We start from the raw sequence: 22,395 nt of genomic DNA, 5'->3' as shown, positions 1-22,395 counted from the left end.
TCGGTTTGTGATCAAATTTTTTTTCTGTTATAATAAGTTAACAAAATTCCCACCATAGATGGACCATGTGACCTTACATATTCCACCTTTTTGGTGAAAATTTTGCCAACAACAGAATTAATAACATTGAAAAGGATTATGGTGGTAAGTATGCTCATTTAGCCAAGGTGAGGCATAAGGTTTAGATTTTTTTCAATCTTATCAGGTACAATAGTATCATATTATAGCAGGTGGTGTTTAAAAGAAGAGGTAATTCCTCATCTCTTCATATATTTTGTCGGGGGAACATCAGAGGCAGTGCAGAGTGATGTCAGAAAAGCCTCAGAAAACTTGAATGCGGGAGTGCTCTAAGCGAGAGACTTCTGAGACAGGAAATTTATTGATCAATTTTGGAAAGAGGGGAGGAATGGGGGTGAGACTCTGAAGAAGTTTGGCCTGGAGCCTGGATGGTTGTGTTGTCCTGGCACGGGAGGGTGAAAGGAAAGCTTACTGCCCACAGTAACGCTTACTTGAAGTATTCTCATCCAGAGAGATGAGCAAGCGATATTTGGATATAAATGTGAACGCTTTGAGCTGTTGCTATGTTGCCAGCAGCCGCTGGGGACATTTGTTGCAGACACATTATGAGGCATGAGATAGACCTAAAACCTCCTTCATTAAGGGTGACAAATTGAGCTGATCCAAAATGGGCATCAAGGACGTGCAGAGAGTTCTTCAGGGACAGGTGCTCAAATGAAAAAACCTACACACACAAACACACACACACATCTGACCAGGACTTATTTATCAACCAGTTGTATATAAAGTCTACTCTTGCGATAGCAGAATCATACTGAGTCAGACTAGCTCCAGATCTGATTGCATTACCTGAGGTTAGTATTGAATTGTGTGCTTCTAATACTTGATTGCAGTGCATTTAAACATTCAAGTAAAGCAAGAAGGCATGATAGATGTAGCCATGTAGAGTAGAATAGTTGAGAGCAATGCTGGTCTATACTGAGATAAACAAATGATGTTTCTGTAATGTGATGTTTTAATGCATATTGAGTCATTCCATAATTTTTGTCTAATTGTTTGCCTTCTACTTTTTCCCAGGGACTTATTTCATACATTAAGGGGTAAACTCTGTGTTAAGACTTAAAGTGTGTTTACTTAAAAAGTTAAATGAATGTTTGTTAACAGAATTTAGAGGATATTTATGTATATTATACCACAATGTATTCCTTTCTCTTTTGAAACAAGTTTATAGGATGCTGACATCTGACACCTGACAAATGAACTACTCATCCGGGGTCAGTAATGTGACAATGGTGGTATACCGGGACACATTCATTATGGCTGTCAGCAAGAATGTGATTGTTGTTGTCCTTGGCATCTCCATCAACTACATCAATGCTACCATGATCCACACGTTCAACAAACAGCAAGTGTGTGTTCTGCTAAATCTATTGATTTACCTGCAAAAGGGGAAGTTAGGGAAGAAAAGAGGGGAAAAGAATGTAAAAAATGTTTATAGAGTGACAAACACCTCTCCCTTCCTTTTTTCTCCACCCCTCTCTCACCTCTGCTCTACTCTCTTCTCCTCCCAGACAGGTGATTAAACATAACTTAGAATTCAAGTGAACATGACGATTCTCAAATTAATTATAATTGCTATCAGCACTGTTGTATAGCTGCAAACATCTTTCTATTGGCATATTTCATTATTTCCCCTCCCTACTGCTTTTTATGTGAAACCTAACTACTTGAAGGAACATTATTAACCTGAACCCCCATACTTGTCTCCATCTGATGATGGTGAACAACATCTGATGTATAATTTTATTCTTTCCATTTCTACTCAAATTCACCTTGTTTATATTTTTAGCTGCAACCAGCAGCTCTATAGCTCGCTCTGTTGGTCGGGCGGTTGGTTGGTTGGCCCACAAAAATTTCCCCAGTTATTGCGAATTCGCGCTTGTTATTGTTTTATTTTCCATTCCATACCATTCCAATGTCTGCATGCATAGAGTCTGTATGATTAACTGACATAAACACAAATATAACATATGACTTTTGGTGGAGGCTCATATCCAAAGCACGAGTTACACAAGAGTGTTCATCTTTAATTGCTGTTTAAGACACACATCCACATAAGCTTCACTTTGACTTCACTTTGATAATATGTGGGCAACATGGAAGGGCAACTGAAATAATGCTGCATGCAAACTAGGTGGGACTGTCAACTAGAATAAAATAAATTTGGATAACACAAATGGGCTATAAAGAGCAAAGGCTGTGAGAAAAATACTGGTCATTCCTGTTAGGGAAATTGCCGAAACTGGGTTCAGTTCTCACTACATCATATTTAATTAATGCAAATTCAGATGAGCAATATACTGCAAAATAACTCATTCTATTCTATTCTATTCAGATCTTCAAAATGAACCCTCGCTATATCCTTTTCATCCACCTGGTGATCAACGACATGATCCAGCTGACAATCAGCATTTCCCTCTTCATCTTCACCTACGTCTTCGATACCATCAATGTTTCACTCTGTTGCCTCCTTATCCTGCCTGCCATTTTCACCACACAAAACACTCCCCTGAATGTAACTTTTATGGCAGTGGAATGCTACATTGCCGTCTGCATTCCCCTCCACCATGCCCGCATATGTACAGTCAAGAGAACACATGTTATGATTGGTTTGATCTGGGCAATGAGTGTGCTTTCTGTCCTACCAGATCTCTTCATCCTCTTGGCCACTGAACCTCTAACGTTCTTCCATGCCAGAGTGTACTGCGCCAGGGATAACGTGTTCAGGAGCACCTACAGCCTCGAGAAGAGGGATGCATCCCACATAATATTCCTGGTGTTGGTTTGGCTCACTCTGTTCTATACTTACTTCAAGATTTTGTTTGCTGCCAAAGCGGCTAATGCAGATGCTACAAAGGCGAGAAATACTATCCTCCTACATGGCTTTCAGGTACTGTTGTGTATGATCACCTATGTGCGTCCTATGTTAATTCAAGTTCTGACGTACTTGTTCCCTGCAGGGGTAGCATCGGCAAACTTTGCCATCTTTACTATAAACCAAATCCTCCCACGATTTGTCAGTCCTATCGTTTACGGGCTACGAGATATGACTTTCAGGAAGTACCTCCAAAGGCATCTCCTGTGTACAGTAACCATAAGCACCCATCCACAGACTTCACTGTTAAAATAATGTTTTACATGATGCTTTTCATATTGTGTTTGGGTTAGTCTTTTGCTTAATAAATTTTGAGAAAAACATTATTAACATACTAACCCATTATTAGCAACAGTAATAATATTGCTGGCATATTATTACACATGCACATTGGAATATGTGACATCTTTACATTCCACTCCTTACATGCTTCAGCATTAAGGTCCCCCATAATTCTAATTTTTAAGGAGCAGCTGGCCTCCATTGAAAAAACAATGAAACAATCAAAACATTTAGATTACAATATTTGACTCCAATATGAGACAGATATCAAATTCATGACCTTTGTATAAAAGGTGTTCAGTCAAAGTTCCTCAAAATTGCATACTTCACTAATAGACCCTCCCATTTCAAGGACAGATTAAAAATGTGCCAACTGAAACATCCCACAACATGGTTAGAAGGCTTTACAAGGGGCATTAAAATACTATCAATAGATCCTACTAACTGCTCTAAAATGTAACATACAACCATAAACAATCACAAGATATAACTAGAAAATATGCTCAGTAGAGCACAGACCACCCCGCAAGGAAGTTATGCTTTTGGTGCCACGCCCAACACCATGCCCCAATCGACAATCGACTTGAAAAGTTAATCAGTTCTTCCTTGGCCCATAACCAACCTTCATACCAAGTTTTGTGCAAATCCGTCCCCAACTTTTTGAGATATCCTGCTAACAGACGGACGGACTAATGGACAAACACACAGGCGCAGGTGAAAACATTACCTCCTTGGCGGAGGTAACAACACTACAATGTATAACAATGTACTAATTAAATAATTAGAATGCACCACGGAGAACAGTCAAGTCCCTATCATAACAAAGCAAAAAGAATGACAAAGTGCACCACTGTTTCAACCACTAAAGCATCATGTTTGCCGAGTGAGAACCACCAAGCACCCTAGTATCAGAAACAATTAATCTGGCTTCAAAGAAAGACTATGCTACCTACTTTTTTAGCATTTTTGTGCCAACCTGCTGTAATTATAATGATATCGTCTATTTCAGTAATTAATTATCTTTGATTAATGAATACAGTTAAAAACAACTGATAAAATTATTAATTAAACTGATGTTTAAATGACGACCAATTAAGCAATTTAAGCAGCTGCTTAGGGCCCCGCTTGCCACTAAAGAGCCTCTAGCACTATGATGCATTCATTGACCTAACCTGGCCACAAGCTTGCACATCAGCAAGATACAGGGAGTAAGAACCTTTATGGTGGTGGTCATGTACTGGCTGGCTGGTAACCACCTATCTTTTACTGAACTATTAGTCAAGGGCACAAAAACGAAAAAAGGAAAGAGGACGACAGAATGGAAGCAAAATGTTTGGTGCAAGTATTATTAACTCATGTCATGTTGACATTTGTTTGATGTCATATTATATTCCAGTAAGCTAGCTGGCTAGCTAAGCACATGGTTAGCCAAGTACATTGCTAAGCACAAGCACTTAAATCTGACCCACAGAGAAAGAATAGATAGCTGACTGTGTGAACTCATCATCAGAGCCCTCCAATGTCCAGGCCTGGGTCTGAAAGGGAGTAATAGAAGAGTCATGCAGGAACTGGTGTACCCATATCATGTTTGTGCTGAAGCCCGATGGCATTATACAGTTCTGCGTATGTGTGATAGTTGAAAACAATGTGTGCATGTATTAACTTCTATAATAATGAACATGTTTTTATTATATAGGGATATTACATGGTTGATGTTAGTTCATGAGAGTACAAGTTAAAAGAAACTATTTTTTAACATGTAAAAAAAGAGTAAAAGCTTTGGTTAGACAATTATTTCATCCAAACTGAAACAAAATGTAAACGTATGTTTATTTGGATTAGGAATGGAATGTGTTTCTAGGATATTGAAAGTATGGAAAAATGTATTGTTTATTACTTCATAAAACTTGTGATAAAGGCTTTAGTGAAGAAACACCGCATCGAGTCACTGTGTCATTTTCTCCCCCTTTTCAGGGGTACAACATTTTGGAGGCACCGCCGGGATCAGCTCTTCTGAAGCCAGCTGTCCACAACCAGGCGGACGACTTCTGATGCAGCTTACCCCATAATACTACCCAGGCAGTCCACAGTAAGGAAGACGTTGCTGTGTCAAGGAAAGACAGAGAAGCTGATGGCAAAGTGCATACCACTTAGGGCCAGTTAGAGATCATCAAGTGCTGTCAAGTCCATTCAGTTTAAGGTCAGTTTCCATACAGCAAAGATGTCGACCACCGTGCTAGAAGAACTGCAAGATGAGGTGATTGAAATGCTGTACACCTTGACTAAAGACAATTTAATTAAAGTCAGTGATTTCCTTGACATATCAGGAGTACAAAGAGCTAATGTAACAGGAAAATCCTGCATGTCCCTGATCACATTAGAGGATGGAGGGATGTCAGAATTACTGGAATTGAAGGATAAAATTACAGAACTGATTAGTGTCATTGAAAGTGTGGCAGTTGACCCAGATCAGGAGAGACAGAAATTGCAGAAGGAATTGGAGGAACTGCAAAATGCTGTTAGACAAAAAGAAGCTGAAGTTCAACAGTTGGGCACTGTAGCCACTAGTCAAAACGCTCAGCCTCAGTCATCAAGTCCACCTTGGCGCAAGGATTTCAAAATCTCTGGTCAGATAAGCGAACCGGGTCAAAAGGATAAGCTTAACTTTTCCAGCCTAGCTCACCAGATTGAGAATGGACTGAGCAGGGGCTATCCTGAGATAGAGATAGTGGATGCCGTGATTAGGGCCATCTCTCCAGGCTCACAATTGCGCAGCTACTTAGAGGGGAAACCTAACCTAACTCTTCCCACACTCAGACGAATTCTGCACTCCCATTTCCAAGAAAAGAGTGCTACAGAGCTGTACAAGCAACTCACTTCTGAAACTCAGAACGGCAAGGAGACCCCTCAGAATTTCCTTATGCGTGCTCTGGACTTGCGGCAGAAAGTATTGTTTGCCTCCCAAGAAGCAGAATCAGGGCTCAAGTATGATCCAGCTTTAGTTCAGAGTATGTTTTTGCACACTGTACTTACTGATCTCCAGAATGACAGTATCAAGGTAGATATGAAGCCGCTCCTCCTAGATACTAAGACTTCAGATGAACTGTTATTGGAGAGGCTGAATGTAGCGTGTGCAAATGAAGCTGAGAGAAGGAACAAAAAGAAATTCAATACTCCACAGCCAGCCACAGCTGTTCATGTAGTTAAGTCAGAAGATATACATGCTGATAAGAGCTCAGTCAAAGGAGCTGTCCCAAAAGTACCCTCTGATGTATTGTCAGAATTAAAAGAGCTAAGAACTGATGTAGCTTCACTGAAAACTCTCAGTGCTGAGATAGCCCAGATTAAAGAGACAATTCAGCAGCCTGTGTTTGTGCTGCAGCCCTGTGCTCTGCCCCCATATAGAAGGCCTGATAGAGAGCCTGTGTGTCAGAAACCACTAGTGATGCCACAGCAGTACCAACCAATCTATAGCCATAGCCAGGCCTGGGAGCCTACCCCAATACAGTCTCACTATGTTCCTAGGCAGTACTACAACAGCTCTAGCCATGCTCCAAGGCGATGTTTCAATTGTCAGCAGAGAGGAATAGATGAACGCTGCATGCATTGCTATCGGTGTGGTAGTGGTGAGCTTTTTCAAGCAGGTTGCAGGATCAGGGGAGTTAAACCTTCGAGAGAGAGTCCTTTAAACGGGAAATGGTTATCACCACGGGACAGGTGTTAACCAGAGGCAGTGATCAGTCCCAAAGTTGTACAACCTGTGGGAGTGCAGACAAAATTGAGAGACTGAAGCAATGCTCATCCTGTAAGAGAACCCTGTACTGCTCCAAACCATGTCAAAAAGACCACTGGCATAAACATAAGGAAAAATGTACTCATCTGCCAGAATCCAGTGATCAGCATCCATCCAGAGGAGTGAGTGTCCAAACTGCACTGTCCTCAGCCCAAGTTAATAGACACCACCGAGCTACCTCATTAGTTGGCAGACAATGCCTTGTTGAGTGCTATTTCCATGGTCGCAAAATTCAAGCACTGTGGGACACTGGGTCCCAGGTCTGTGTTATTGATGAACAATACAGAGAGGAGTACTTACCAACCGCAAAGTTGAGAGATGTTTCAGAAATTATTGACTCACCTGATGACTTGACACTGACAGCTGCAAACGGATTGGACATGCCATACTTGGGGTGGGTTGAAACCACTTTCAGACTCGCATCTGAACTGGACCAAAGCAAGGAGCTCATCATCCCAGTACTGGTGATGAAGGGTCGACACCTCTCCCACCCTATTATTGGCTTTAATGTAATTGAGCATATCATAACCAATACGGAGAAGACCCAACAGTACAGAACAGTGAGGAAAGCTTTCCCAAGTCTCAAGAAGAATAAAGTCAGGGCATTCATACAGCTTGTTGGCACAGAGCAGATGTGTGAGTATGCTGTGAAAACAAAGAAAGAGGTGGTTGAAGTCCCAAAGCACACGGCTGTACAATGATTGAGTGCAGAGTGTTCGCACAACCATTCAGAGAGGACATAACTATGATCTTTGAACCAGATGTGAACCCTCAGTGGACAGAAGGTCTTGAGTTTTATGACACCCTTGTCAACATCAGAAAGGGGGCTTTTCCAGTCATTACAATTGATGTTTGTAATCCAACTGATCATGACATTGTCTTAGCAGGGCGGACCCAAATTGGCACAGTGCAACCAGTCATGACAGTCTTGCCTGCACAGGTCCACGAGAGAGCCTGAAAACCCGCCACTGTGAACCAGACCCTGCCAGCACAACTGATGAGGTTTGGGATCCACCTGTTGATCTAAGCCATTTGAATGAAAATCAGAGACAGGTAGCACAACAGATGCTCAGAGAGGAATGCCACTCCTTTTCAAGATCAGACAATGACATTGGCTGCATTGAGAAGTTGCAAATGCGTATTTCCCTTAAAGACCCAGAGCCAGTCAGACGCACATATATGTCAGTGCCAAAGCCTCTGTACCAGGAGATGAAGAGATATCTGCATGACCTCATCGCACGAGGCTGGTTCAGGAAGTCTAACTCCCCATACTCCTCCCCTGTTGTTTGTGTTCGAAAAAAAGATGGCACTCGCCGCTTGTGTATCGATTACAGAGACCTCAACAGGAAGACACATCCAGATCGCCAGCCCATCCCAAGGGTCCAAGACATCATGGACAGCTTAGGTGGTAATTCCTGGTTTTCCCTGCTTGACCAAGGAAAAGCATATCACCAGGGGTTCATGTCTGAAGACAGCAGACCACTGACAGCCTTTGTTACCCCCTGGGGACTCTATGAGTGGGTCCGCATTCCTTTTGGCTTAATGAATGCCCCGGCTGCCTTTCAGCGATGTATGGAGGAGTGCTTGGAGGGTCTCCGGGATGAAATTTGCATTCCGTACCTGGACGATACACTGGTTTTCAGCAAAACCTCCGACGTACATGTGAGTGACATATGAAAAGTGCTGCAGTGCCTCCAAGAGTATGGCATCAAGCTCAAGCCAAGTAAATGCGATATATTCAAACATGAGGTCCACTACTTGGGGCGAATTGTTTCAGCTGAGGGCAGTAGGGTTGATCCTGCTGACTTTGAAGCTGTGCGAGCATTGAAAGATGTCAGACCACAATCTGTGGGCCAGCTATGGAAAATACTTGGTCTACTGAGCTACTACCGACAGTACGTCAAAGATTTCTCTAGAATAGCCAGCCCTCTGTATGATTTGCAGAAATGGAGCCCAGAAGATGGTGCCGCTGTGCCTCACAATACCAGAAAAGCGAAATCAAAGACAAACAACCACGTTGTGCCTTCAAGTAAGCCCATCACTTGGACTGACATGCACCAGAGTGTACTTGAACAACTGATTGACTGCCTGCTTCATCCACCTGTGCTAGGTTTTCCTGATTTCTCTCTTCCGTTTGTCTTACACACGGATGCATCTAACCAAGGCTTGGGGGCAGTATTGTATCAAAGGCAAGATGACAAGCTTAGAGTGATTGCTTATGGTTCTCGTACCCTAACTGCAGCTGAGAAGAACTACCACCTCCACTCTGGAAAGCTAGAGTTTCTGCCTTGAAATGGTCAATCACTGAAAAATTTTGTGATTATTTATACTACGCCCCAACCTTCACCGTGTATAGTGATAACAATCCTCTAACCTATGTCTTGTCAACTGCGAAGTTGAACGCCACCACTTCCAGATGGGTAGCAGAGTTAGCAGAGTTTCACTTTACAATCTAATACAGACCAGGGAAGGAGAATATTGACGCAGATGCTTTGTCCAGGATGCCTCTTGATGTGGAGTCACTGATGAAGGGGTGTTGTCAAGAGCTGTCATCTGATGCCATTGGAGCCACCATTCAAGCTGTTGAGGTACAGAAAGACTCTAATGCCTCTTGGTCACTGTCAATTGCAGCTAAGTCGTCATCAGTTGAAACTGATTCAGCCACTGCATCCATTGTCCCCTTGTCAAACAAGGAATTGAGAGAGGCACAAAAGTCTGACTCAACCATCTGCCCAGTGCTAGACTACAATCCTATCAGGTTCTAAGCCACCAGCGAAAGAACTGAAAACATTCAGTCCAAAAACAAGATGCCTCCTCAGAGAATGGGAAAAACTCAAATTAGACAGTGAAGGCATTCTGCACAGAACCACTGCAGCACACAAACAACTAGTCCTACCAGAGCAATAGAAAATGACTGTACTGCAGGAACGCCATAATGATATGGGCCACCAAGGTGTCGACCGCACAGTATCTCTGGTACGTGATCGTTTCTTTTGGCCGTACATGCAGTCAGAGATAGAGCATTATGTAACTAAAGCATGCACCTGTCTCAAGCAGAAGAAGCCCAGTCATGACACAAGAGCCCCATTAACAAACATAGTGACAACACAGCCCTTTGAGCTTGTGTCTCTTGATTTTCTTCATCTCGACAGATGTAAAGGCGGATATGAGTATATACTCATCATTGTAGACCATTTCACACGCTTTGGCCAAGCGTACGCCACCACATCAAAGTCAGGGAAGACAGCTGCCAACCTCCTCACCGTTTTACCTCCTATATGGGCGTTCACCCAGACTTCCAGTTGACATGCTGTTCGGCCTGACTTCAGAGTCAGACTCAAGCAACCAGCGAGACTACGTAGAGACATGGAAGCGTGGTATGGAAGAAGCATATGCTATTGCGAGCAAAAGCGCCCAGAAGGCTGCGGAAAGGAGTAAAAAACACTACGACAGCAAGGTCAGGAGCTCAGTGCTACAGCCAGGCGAGCGGGTGCTGATAAAGAATCACACCCAGAGGGGGACCAGGTAAACTCCACAATTACTGGGAAGATAATATCCACACCGTTGTGCGACAGGTCGGGCCTGACTTGCCCATTTACGAAGTGAGACCAGAACATGGTAAAGGGCGCTCCAGAGTTTTGCACAGAAATCTTCTAATGCCCTGTGATCATTTGCCTTTTGAGGTGCCACCAGACTCTACAGTCAGTAAAAGACAGCCAAAACAAAAAATGTTGCAGCAGCTCCCTTCTCCTCCTCGGGACTTTGATGAAGAGAGTGATGATGAGTATGACTTTCATTATATGCCAGCCCAAGGTCACACAGGTCAAAATATCACTGACGACAGACATGGCAAACAGGATGAACGAGAGGCAGAGCCTGAGGATAGGGCCCTGCCAGAGGAGCAAAATGATGGAGTACTGGAACAAGCTGCACCGCCAACACCACCAGCTGAGGAGAATCAGGAGGAGGAGCTCAACTTACCTGCTGACGAACCAGTGCCTCCATCTCCTTCGTCGAGTGATGCTAGTGATACTGAAGGACAAGCCTAGCGAGTACCTCTGAGAGAGAGACGGCCGCCTCGAGTCTTCACGTATGACCAGTTAGGGACTCCTGTCTGCTACAGTGCTGGGCAAGCAAACAGTGCCCAGCCCCCACAACTATTGCCCCTTTTCACCACGCCCAGACTGGTTTCATGGCTGCCTCCACCTCAGCCATATTTCTACCAGCCTCCCTATGTGTATGGACTCCAGTGACTGTGAGCCTACAGACTGTGGACATGTGACATACTGTTGACACTGACTATTGACAATTTGTGAACTGTTGACTTTGACTGTTACAACCAATGCATAACATGTTGGAAACAACTGTGTTTATGGACTGTTGATATGAGATCGTGCAATGACCTTTTGACATTCTGCATGGACTGTTGCCAGATTATAGATCATGGACAGTTGACCCACTACGTGTTGGACATTTGAATGGACTGTGACTTTTGACCTCGGTGGGCACCTGCTCACAGAATACAGGAAAGAAGGCTTCAGAACTTAGTTCCTGAGAGACTGTGGGGCATATACATTTGTGATAATGTCAGGACGACATTCATTTTGTAGTGTGTGTGTGATAGTTGAAAACAATGTGTGGGTTAGAGTCATGCAGGAACTGGTGTACCCATATCATGTTTGTGCTGAAGCCCGATGGCATTATACAGTTCTGCGTATGTGTGATAGTTGAAAACAATGTGTGCATGTATTAACTTCTATAATAATGAACATGTTTTTATTATATAGGGATATTACATGGTTGATGTTAGTTCATGAGAGTACAAGTTAAAAGAAACTTTTTTTTTTGTTATGTTATGTTATGTTATGTATCTTTTAAGTAAGTTCAGTAATCGTAAAATCAGTAATCTACTGAAAAGCCTTCGACAATCTATAATTGGTTGCTTATGCCTGCCTTTGTGCAGTAGGGGGAGCTCGCGCTGTTTTCTTCACTCGTGATAAAGGCTTTAGTGAAGAAACACCGCGTCGAGTCACTGTGTCATTTTCTCCCCCTTTTCAGGTATGTGTTGCTTTTAATAGTGTTAAAATAGTTGTAGACTCTTTGGGCCTCATTCACGAAACTTTTCTTAAATTGTTCTTACTTTTGTTCTTAAGAAACATGCCTACGCAAAACCAACGTGGGATTCATAAAGCATGCGCAGAGTCTCGATTTTTGCGTATTCCAGGTGTATCTGATGATGAATGCCACTTGTTCCTTAATTGGATGCGCGTGCCTGTTGATGCTGATTAGCATAGGTAGACGCCCTGACAACTCCATAAAAGGCCTGCTGTCTGAAGGGTCGTGCGCAAATGGAAAGCATTACTGGAGTGGTGGAGAATGGCAAACAGACCCAAGAAGAAAAATTCAAACTCTGAAATAGAAGTGTTGTTGTCGGGAGTGAGAGAAAAAAATATATATACTTTTTAAAAGTGTAAGCGGTGGAGTGACAGCAACTGAGAAAGAAAACATGGCAAGAAATTACTGATGCTGTCAATGCTGCAACATCAGAAACACACACCTTGAATTAAATTAAAAAGAAACAGTTTGACTTTCAGTTAGAATCTAAAAAGCGAGGGCAATAGTCTAACTCCAAATAGATGCAGTTTACTAGCTCCAGGTGGACGGCAGGGCGCTGCCAAAATGTGTGGGGAAATAATATGGAGACTGTGCTGTCAGGTGTCCAGTCATCAGCGGAGTTGGACACTGGTTTAATTCAAGCAGCATCTCCATCTGATGGTAAGCTCAGACTTTAGGCTTTATAATAATATTGCTGGTTTTGACTGTAGCTCTTGACAGGAGCTTTCTTCCTGCGGTGTCCAAGCACATCCAACAGCCTTCCAGCTCAGTATGCTGCGCTCGCTCTGTGGCGGAGCGAGTGCACGTATGATAATTATATGATCTCTGCTGAGGGGTCTGAAGGTTTATCAGGTGTGTCATTAGCAATGTGGTCAAGGCATAACCTCTATCACCTAGAGACAAACTAGTTAGTCTTGAGACTCTGGTTAATTTAACTTCCATTCAGTCCAATATGCGCCGTGCGTCTCCAGCAGCACCTGCTCAAGACGCACGACACCCTACTGTTCTGCAGCACCAACAAGTCGTGGCTCCCTGCTGGACAGCTGGAAACCACATGTAGGAGGTTTAGGTTGGCGTCACAAACTAATTGAATGTTTATGGTGTGTTATTGTTTGCGATTTAAATAGGGAAATGCGTTTGGATATGGTGCTTTGATGTGCACAGTCTATTGCTCCTGTGGTAAGATAAGATAGAACTTTATTGATCAATAAATAATATAATAATATAATATGATAATATATATACGATACTAATTAATCACTTTAATCACTCATGTTTCCAATTGAATAGAATTGCCTATGAATTTGTTCATATCCCTAGCTTTGTTAATATGATTATTATCACCAGGCTTACAAATGGCCTGAAACACATTTTGTTGTTGATATGAGGTCTGGGACTGCTTTAATAGATTTCCCTTAAAGAATAAGGCATTTTAAGCAGAAACCACTTCATGCGTAATGCCCCACGCATGTTTCCAAACACACGTAGATTTTGATTGTACCAAAGAACAAATTCAGGTAAGAAAAAAAATGATGAATGCCGAAATGTTCGTGGAAACGTTCGTAAGTACACTTTAAGATCAAATCTGATCGTACGCACGTTTCGTGAATGAGGCCCATTGTGTATATGTTGTCATCACAGGAGAGTAACTGTTGAGTGTTTTTGTGGTGTTTCCGTCGAGTTTTGCCTTTTGTAGATGAAGGGAGAATGCTACGGTTTCTGTGTCTTGGTACACGGTAGGCACATGAGAGGCGCACATGTTGCTAGTTCACAATGTTTGTTTTTGTGTTGTTTCTAGCATTTATAAAAAGAAAATATATTTTGTAAGTGTAAAAGAGTAACATGTAAAAAAAGAGTAAAAGCTTTGGTTAGACAATTATTTCATCCAAACTGAAACAAAATGTAAACGTATGTTTATTTGGATTAGGAATGGAATGTGTTTCTAGGATATTGAAAGTATGGAAAAATGTATTGTTTAATACTTCATAAAACTCGTGATAAAGGCTTTAGTGAAGAAACACCGCATCGAGTCACTGTGTCATTTTCTCCCCCTTTTGAGGGGTACAACACGTACACTGCAAGGTGAATGCAGTGTCCAAGTTTGATGGCACTCCAATGTCCAGGGTTGATAAAGTTTGGTTGGGTACTGGTCAATTTTATTTGACAAAGATTTCACCACTGTCAGATTCACTTGTCGCCAGACTCTATGGAGAAAATGTCATTCTCCACTCTATTTGAATCGACTGACTGCGACCTCATAACTCATATGCTGCTGAATATCTGGATGACATCATCTCCAGTGACTGGTAGCAGTATGCGCAGCATCCGATGTCTGTTCTGGAGTCCCTGAGATTCTAATTCCCAGGACTCAAGAACCAACCTACTGTATATAAAGTCATAAAAGTGATTTTAGACTCATGTCTGGTTAGACTCCAGAGCTAAGTGGCATATCTGAGGTAAGGACATCATATGTGCTATCACACTGTATTACTGCAGTATTTTATTATTGTATTATATGTAGCATATATTGTACTGCTTTTAAACTGTATGTGTATAAAATGTCTAAGCACTGCCACTGTGAGAATCAATTTTTTTTTTCTGATTCTTTTAAATTGGGGATCAAACCATACAGTGGAAAATGATTGATCTCAACTTAATACAAAAATGACAGTCTATATCAACTTATGTTATGTAAATGTTAATTCCATATCATTTTAATATTTACTTCATATCTATTCAAATTATTTGTGTGCTCATAGAAGCTACTTAGTTGTTCCCCTTTACTCTCTCACATGAATTAATTATCTGTTGCTGTTGGTCTATTTGAATCTGTCACATTTTCTGTAGTATGTGGATCGGGTAGAAATGTAATTCAATATTTGCTGGGAAACTTTGACAGGGCATTGAGATGGTTTCATTCTAAAATAAGATACACATCATTGGAAAAAAACCCTGATGCCTACAGAAGCAAATAATTGCTGGCATGAAGGTAAATCATATTATGCTGTGAGTCATCTTAAGACCTCTGCTTACAAAACAGTTAGAATCAGAATAGGATCATCTGTGGTTTTGAAATGTTCATAATGAAGTTAAAAAAGTTTCCAAAATGTATCCCGTACATGTAGAACTAACCTTCACATAACATGTCAATATATTCATGTCTTTTGTAACAGAGTTACTTGCCGCATCCTCAAAACGGCCCGATGAATTTTTCATCAGAAGGCAATAATGTGTCGATTGTTCTGAGCTATCGGGAAACTTCCAGCACAGCTGTGACCAAGAATGTGATTGTTTTGGCTCTAGGCCTCACCATCAGCTACATCAATGGCACCCTGATCCACACCTTCAACAAACACCAGGTCAGACGCCTTTTTTTATATACAGAAGAAAGAGATAATGATACATGAAAGGAAGTATGAAAATGTATAAGCTGGTTTGACTGTGACAATCTCTTCTCCTCTCTTTTCCTTTCCTCTCCTCTCCTCCAGATATTTTATGTGAATCCTCGTTACATCCTGTTCATCCACCTGGTTGTGAATGATATCATCCAGCTTACTACAACGATCACCCTGTTCATCCTTACCTACACTTTCTACAAAATTAATGTCTCCCTCTGTTTCCTCCTCATCATGCTTGCTATCTTCACCACCCTCAACACCCCATTAAATTTAGCTGGCATGGCACTAGAGTGCTACATTGCTATTTGTTTACCACTCCGCCATGCTGAATTCTGTACAGTCAAGAGAACATACATTCTGATTGGTTTGATCTGGGTCACGAGTGCAGTGTCCATCCTTCCAGATTTGTTCATTATGATAGCTACAGAATCTCTAGGATTCTTCTATTCCAGAATCTTCTGTGAGAAGGATAACATATTCAGACACCCCTTAATCATACACAAGAGAGAAGTGTCCTACATCATTTTCCTACTTGTTATTTGGCTCACTCTCCTCTACATATACTTCAAGATCCTGTTTGCTGCTAAAGCAGCTGAAGGAGATGCTAAGAAGGCCAGGAATACTATCCTGCTTCATGGCTTTCAGCTACTGTTGTGTATGCTCACCTATATAGGCCCTGTGTTAGTTAAAGCTCTTCTGTACTGGTTCCCTAAAAGTTATTTAAACACACTCTTTGGTTGCTATATCATCATCCAGATCCTCCCCAGGTTTCTCAGTCCCATTGTGTACGGGCTGCGAGACCAGGCGTTCAGGAGGTACTTGAAAAGGTACCTGCTGTGTACAGTGAGCGCACGCACCAATCCCCAGATTGCACTGAAAGGGCACACTTGAGACTGTATCTTGTTTGTGACTTTGATCCGTTTGATATATGTGACTATGTTGGTGTACTAGATAAGGATAAATAAAGTTCTAAAGACAAAAAAGTGAATAAACCATTGACAGTAGGGGTGCACCGATACCACTTTTTCAGACGAGAAGTACAAGTAATTTATTTTGAGTAGCCTACTCCCCGATAAGGAGTTCCAATCCAAGTACATACTGTAGGTGTCAAACGATTTTAGATTCTCCCCTCCTCTCTTCAGAGTAGCACCACACACCTAGCAGTCTGAAGATGTATTGTCATCATTCACAGTAAAATGCTTCCAAATCGCTGACATTTTGGTATTTAAAACAGTTGAAACACATAAGCCCCAGGCTGCAGCCTAAGCAGGAGTGCGCACTGCCTATACGGTAACGGATCTCTTGGCATCGGCTCACTTCACCAATGCCAAATATTTACATTTTAGACTGGTATCACTGTGCACCTCTAATTGACAGTATTGATGTTTTTGTTGAGGTAATCTACTTTTGAGTTATGCCACTTTATCAGACCCAGCTAGATAAAGTGGAACAGCATGTTTTAGACAAAATGGTCTTTTAGACCCTTTGCAAATTTAGGAAAGAAATCATGGCGAGCAAACAGAAAGGAAAAAATTGCAAGAAATCTATTTGGATGTCACATCTAAAAAACGACTGTGACTGTTGTCTGACGAAATTGTTGCAGAGCGCATTGCATTTTTTTGCCTATTATTATTAAGGCTTTCCACAATTACATTATAAATAATAATGATTCAATTGCATTAAATTTGCATATTTATACATTCAAATATTGATAAATGAAAATAATAGTGTGTGGGCCCATAGAAATATAGTATGCAACTCAAAATTGTCCAATGTGTGGCACTCATACATTATAATTAACAATAACAGAGAAGACTAACAACACATGACTTAGTTTATTTTTTAATAATCTATTTCAAATAGATTGATGGCAAAAAAAACTATATAACTTCATTTTAAATCAAATGTATAACACAACAAAGTGCAGAAAAAGTGAAGAGGTCTGAATACTTTCCAGAACCACTGTATGTGAATTCATATACAAGAGTTAATAAATGTTATTGTGTTAACAATAACAAGGCTAAGGTTAAAGATATGTTTTAAAGATGTCAACAAGAGTTTACAGGCTTAGATAGCAAACATGAGCCATTTAGCTTTGCCTTAGCTATAAATAGCTAGATAATCAAACTACAGAAGTTGGATAATAAGATAATAAGATAAGATATACTTTATTGTACCCATGGGGGAAATTTGTCTTGGACTCTGTGTTGCTTTATGCATATCAGTTCTACATGCATAATTAAAAACGCACACATACATACAATTTAACATACATATTCCTACCTACCAATACAAAGAATGCAAAGCAACCATTGCACAGCCCCATCGCATCATATTGTGTAACTAATGCACTAAACACACAACCCCTGTAGCCTATTGCTATTATTGCACAGCCTTTTTGGCCACATTTGATGTAATGTTGCACAGCCATTATAGCCTTATACTACACTACTTATTCAAAAACCTAACTGAGGTAGGTGCAAATGAATTTTTAAAACAATTGAGTTTACAGTGAGGGACTCTATAACATCTGCCAGAGGGCAGGAGCTGGTGGAGAACATGGGAAGGATCAGACAGTATTTTCATTGCTTGTCTGATGACAAGCAATATACAAGCAAATACAAAATTCGATAGTTACATACAAAATGTAATAAAACTGTCCTAATCATGTCTCCAGTATCCTACTGTAACATAAATGTTATCTTTGATTCAGTGCTCCCCAACCAGGACAACACTAAATATAGGCCTGTCCACCGTCCAGCCGAATTCTCTCTCTCTCTCTCTCTCTCTCTCTATCTCTCAGGTGTGCAGAGTTACTACTAATGAAGCATAGCGCACTTCCTTAGAGCGCTGTCCGAGGTGCTGAAACATCATTTAGAATTACACTGCAACCGAAGCCAGGCAGAGATTGTGATAGGCCCTCTGATTTCAGACCTATTAGTTTAATCAACTGTGATAAAAAAAATTACTAAAGTCATAAATAACAGACTAGCACAAATCTTACCAAATATTATTTATCATAATCAAACCGGATTTATACAAAACAGAGATTTAAAAACCAATACTAGAACATGTCTATCTTTAATACAGTATGCAAAGAAGTATAAGAAGGATTTAACACTAATGGCGGTTGATGCAGAAAAAGCTTTCGACCGAGTTGAATGGTCTTATCTGTATAAAGTGCTAGAGGTTTATGACTTTCCAGTGAAATTTATTAATATGGTAAAAACAATCTACAAATCACCAAAGGCACAAGTATATACAAATGGAATTCTTTCTGAGCCCTATCCCTTAAGTAGAGGCACAGCTCAAGGATGACCTTCATCGCCCTCCCTGTTTGCATTAGCAATCGAACCATTGGCTCAAAAAATTAGACAGACAGAAAAAATAAGTGGCATTACAATTGGTAAGAAGGAATACAAACTTAGTTTATTTGCTGATGACTTATTACTCTATTTAAGTAATGTAAACACTTCCATTCCATATGTAATTGAAATTATGACAGAATTTTCGAAGCTATCAGGTTATAAAATGAATGAAGGAAAAACAGAATTAATGGTAATTGACAAAAGTATAAATAACTTGGAAAACCTAAAACAATTTAAAGTGCAAACAAGGAATATTAAATACCTTGGTTGCTATATTAGTGCAGATAAGTTACAGCTGTATAAAGACAATTTTCTCCCATTAATTAAAGACCTTAAGCAAGACATTGAAAGGTGGTCTGATTTGAAGATTATTTTACAGTTTTTTACGATCGCTAGCAAGCGTTTTTCAATACTTATAATACTTTTTCTAAACTCTTCACACACCAACTCACCTACAACACACAGCTGGCAAAACAGTTAATTTTATGCTCAAAATCACATATTGTAAACTAAACACCAACACTAATTTTCAAAATGCAAGAATACTTTGTCAAAATACACTAACTCTACCAAAACACTGCAAACATGTCTCAAAATCAAATAATTCTTTCAAAACTCTAACACATGTTTTCTTCCAACAGGAACATTTAGTCAATCACAGCACAATGACATACAAAATACTAACAGCAGATGGTATTACAGAAAATGTATTACTTTACATGTGTCAGTTCTACCCTTATACAATAGACAGTATATTGATAGTCAATTGTTTTTCGCACTGCAGTTTCTTTTGAAGTCACTCTACATTTTTCTTTTGAGTGTAGTAAATGTACGTATTTTTTGTCTTCTTTTTTGAAAACATTCTATATCAAAAGTGAATGACTCATCTTTACTTTATAGAATGTACACTATATGAAAAAGGAATAAGTGACAGAATTGCTGCAGTAAAGGCTTTATTTGCAATAGGAAATTACTGCAAGAGATCAACAAAAATCTGTAATATAGCTGCTGGTTACAGTTGTGTAAAAATAAAATATACAAACAGAAAAAGGCACAGAAGAAAAAAAAAGAAAAATACACAGTCCTTTTCTAATCTACCCGGTCTTCTGCATTTGGCGTCTTTCCCTCTCTTTCTGCTGCTCTATATTGTTCTGTGTCCACATTGAACAAGATCAGTCCAAAGAGCTCCCCTTTTTACGTATATGGTCATGCAATTGAAATAACCTCAACACCGTATGTCTTCAACTTAGATGGGAATCAGCTGTGATTGGTCTATTTGCATAACTTCAATCAGTTGTTTCTCAATAGCAATAAAAAAAATATAGGACATATATTTGTGTTTCAATATACAATGTGAACTGCTGTTCACTTCAACTGTAGCCTATAAGTTAGGTTTAGAACATGAGGTTATCTGTTCTGACATACAGTGTGCAAGCATTTGTAAATTTGGCAGTAAAAATCCATAGTTTTGGTCTTGGTTGAGCTTGTGTGTAAAAGAAATTCCAGAGTTTTTAAAATGTGTTCACTGAATGCATTTTGTGTCAAAGGAACAAGAAATGTGTTAATGGTATGGCCCGCAACAGACCGATGTTGTGCTAACTGTGTTAAGAGTTATGAAAATGTGACTACAGAACTGATAAAAGGTTGCTAGCAATCGTAAAAAACTGTAATAGGTAGAATAAACCTGTTCAAGATGATGTGGCTGCCAAAATTTCTATACATATTTCAGACTATTTCTATTACCCCACCTAAATCTTTCTTTAAAGAAGTGAACTCACTTATTTCTTCGTTTATTTGGTCTAATAAAGCTCACAGATTAAGGAGAAAATTATTGCATTATCCTCGAGAGGAGGGAGGCCTAAACCTTCCTAATTTGGAGCTTTATCACAACGCAGCTCAAATGTTTTATATCGACCATATAATTAACAATACAAATGAGGAACCGTGGATAGATATTGAAAATCATCAGCTACAGCCTAATAGTTTTCTTCTAGCTCTTTTCGCCAAGCAAAAAATCAAAACAGTAAATTTTGTAATTAATAGTACATTAAATGCTTGGGAAAGAAAAAAAAAAATACTAGGTCAAGCAATAGAAATCCCCAAACATATGCAAATTTGGAATAACCCATCAATAACTATTCAAAACGCCCAACTACACTGGGAGACGTGGATAAACTGTGGAATTCAGAAATTATCGGATATTATAAACCATAACTCAGTACTTTCATTTCAGGAACTAAAAAATAAATATAAACTAAAAGACATAGAATTTTTTAAGTATTTGCAATTGAAAAACTGGATAACAGATAACTTTGACCTCGGAAATAGAGTTTCAATTGAGATAGGGGAAATTCTAAATAAAAAGGATAAAAAGAGACGATTAGCAGGTGCTGTATACAATATTCTTACCAAAGGTGAGGGCAATGAAAAACTGCTACAAAATATATATAACAAATGGAATAAAGATCTTTGTATGGTAGATGCAAAAAAAAAATGGAAGGAATGTTTACAACTCACATATAAAATTACCACTAATGAAAATGTACGTCTAATACAGTATAAATTCATGACAAGAATATACTATAGTAGAGACAAAATTCATAAGTTTGACACCAGCTCCGCTGATAGATGTTTAAAATGTGCCACACAGAGTGACTCCCTCATACATGCCTTTTGGTATTGTGAGAAAATTAGAAAGACTTGGGAGAACATTGAAAGATGGATTTTGAAGAACTTGTAATTGTAAAGTAGCATTTTCACCAATGATTTGTCTCTTTCAAAATGTTGGGAAAATAAGATACCCAACTGGATGGCAAATTCTTTTTTCGTCATTAGTTTATAAGAAGCTAATATTGCAAAACTGGAAAAATAAAGAAGCACCTACACTTCAAAAATGGAAAACATTAATGAAATATTACTTGAGTATTGAAAGGACAATGTCGGAGGACAGCAACAAAGAGAAACAATTTCACAAGATATGGAGCTCAATTTACGAAGCTCTGTAGATAGTGGAGCCGCAAAATCACAATCAGCCAACATCCATAAAATTTAAGGAACCCTGTTTTCGTTTTTATTTTGTTCTGTTTTGGTGTGTGTGTGTGTGTGTGTTTGCGTGTATGTATGTATGTGTGTGTGTGTGTATGTGTGATAAGTGTGTATATGTTCGTGTGGGTGGGGATGCTATATTACCTGTGATGACAACCGTATGTGACTGTATGATACTTGTGGATGAGCAACTCAAACAGGGTCAAATCATGAAATTTGATTTCTTGAAGAAATGATGATTATGTAACATGTTGAAATATTGAATGTATTGTATTCAGACCCTTACTCACTCAATAAATAAAAAAAAAAAGAAAAAAAAAAAGAAAAGAATTAAACTGTAACATGGGGTGTTGCCAGACATGGCAGAGGTATGTGCTCTACTGAGCATATTTTCTAGTTTAAAATGTCGCAGCCAGACTTTGGACCAACACCAGGAAAAGG

At 39.8% G+C, this 22,395-nt stretch overlaps 2 protein-coding genes across 2 annotated transcripts; both read left to right on the top strand.

Moving 5' to 3' along the window:
• The first annotated feature begins 1,307 nt into the window (after positions 1-1,307).
• LOC139932584 (odorant receptor 131-2-like) lies at positions 1,308-5,287 on the top strand. Its single transcript, XM_071926401.1, has 4 exons — positions 1,308-1,427; positions 2,414-2,632; positions 2,711-3,166; positions 5,210-5,287. The coding sequence occupies exons 1-4, from the start codon at positions 1,308-1,310 to the stop codon at positions 5,285-5,287; spliced, it is 873 nt and encodes a 290-aa protein (XP_071782502.1).
• A 10,059-nt stretch (positions 5,288-15,346) lies between these two features.
• Positions 15,347-16,432, top strand: LOC144539319 (odorant receptor 131-2-like). The gene is made up of 3 exons (XM_078283405.1): positions 15,347-15,502; positions 15,632-15,875; positions 15,930-16,432. Exons 1-3 carry the CDS (start codon positions 15,347-15,349, stop codon positions 16,430-16,432), a joined length of 903 nt encoding a protein of 300 aa, XP_078139531.1.
• Positions 16,433-22,395: the final 5,963 nt, after the last annotated feature.

This window comes from Centroberyx gerrardi, chromosome 5, assembly GCF_048128805.1.
Source record: "Centroberyx gerrardi isolate f3 chromosome 5, fCenGer3.hap1.cur.20231027, whole genome shotgun sequence".
Taxonomy (NCBI): Eukaryota; Metazoa; Chordata; class Actinopteri; order Beryciformes; family Berycidae; genus Centroberyx; species Centroberyx gerrardi.
This window is presented reverse-complemented; position numbering and strand designations above follow the sequence as displayed.

Coding starts and splice junctions, on each gene's coding strand:
- LOC144539319 (XM_078283405.1), top strand. CDS start 15,347: ATGAATTTTTCATCAGAAGGCAATAATGTGTCGATTGTTCTGAGCTAT. Junction 15,503..15,631: donor ACACCTTCAACAAACACCAG/GTCAGACGCCTT, acceptor CCTCTCCTCCAG/ATATTTTATGTGAATCCTCG. Junction 15,876..15,929: donor ACTCCGCCATGCTGAATTCT/GTACAGTCAAGA, acceptor TCACGAGTGCAG/TGTCCATCCTTCCAGATTTG.
- LOC139932584 (XM_071926401.1), top strand. CDS start 1,308: ATGGTGGTATACCGGGACACATTCATTATGGCTGTCAGCAAGAATGTG. Junction 1,428..2,413: donor ACACGTTCAACAAACAGCAA/GTGTGTGTTCTG, acceptor TATTCTATTCAG/ATCTTCAAAATGAACCCTCG. Junction 2,633..2,710: donor AATGCTACATTGCCGTCTGC/ATTCCCCTCCAC, acceptor GCAATGAGTGTG/CTTTCTGTCCTACCAGATCT.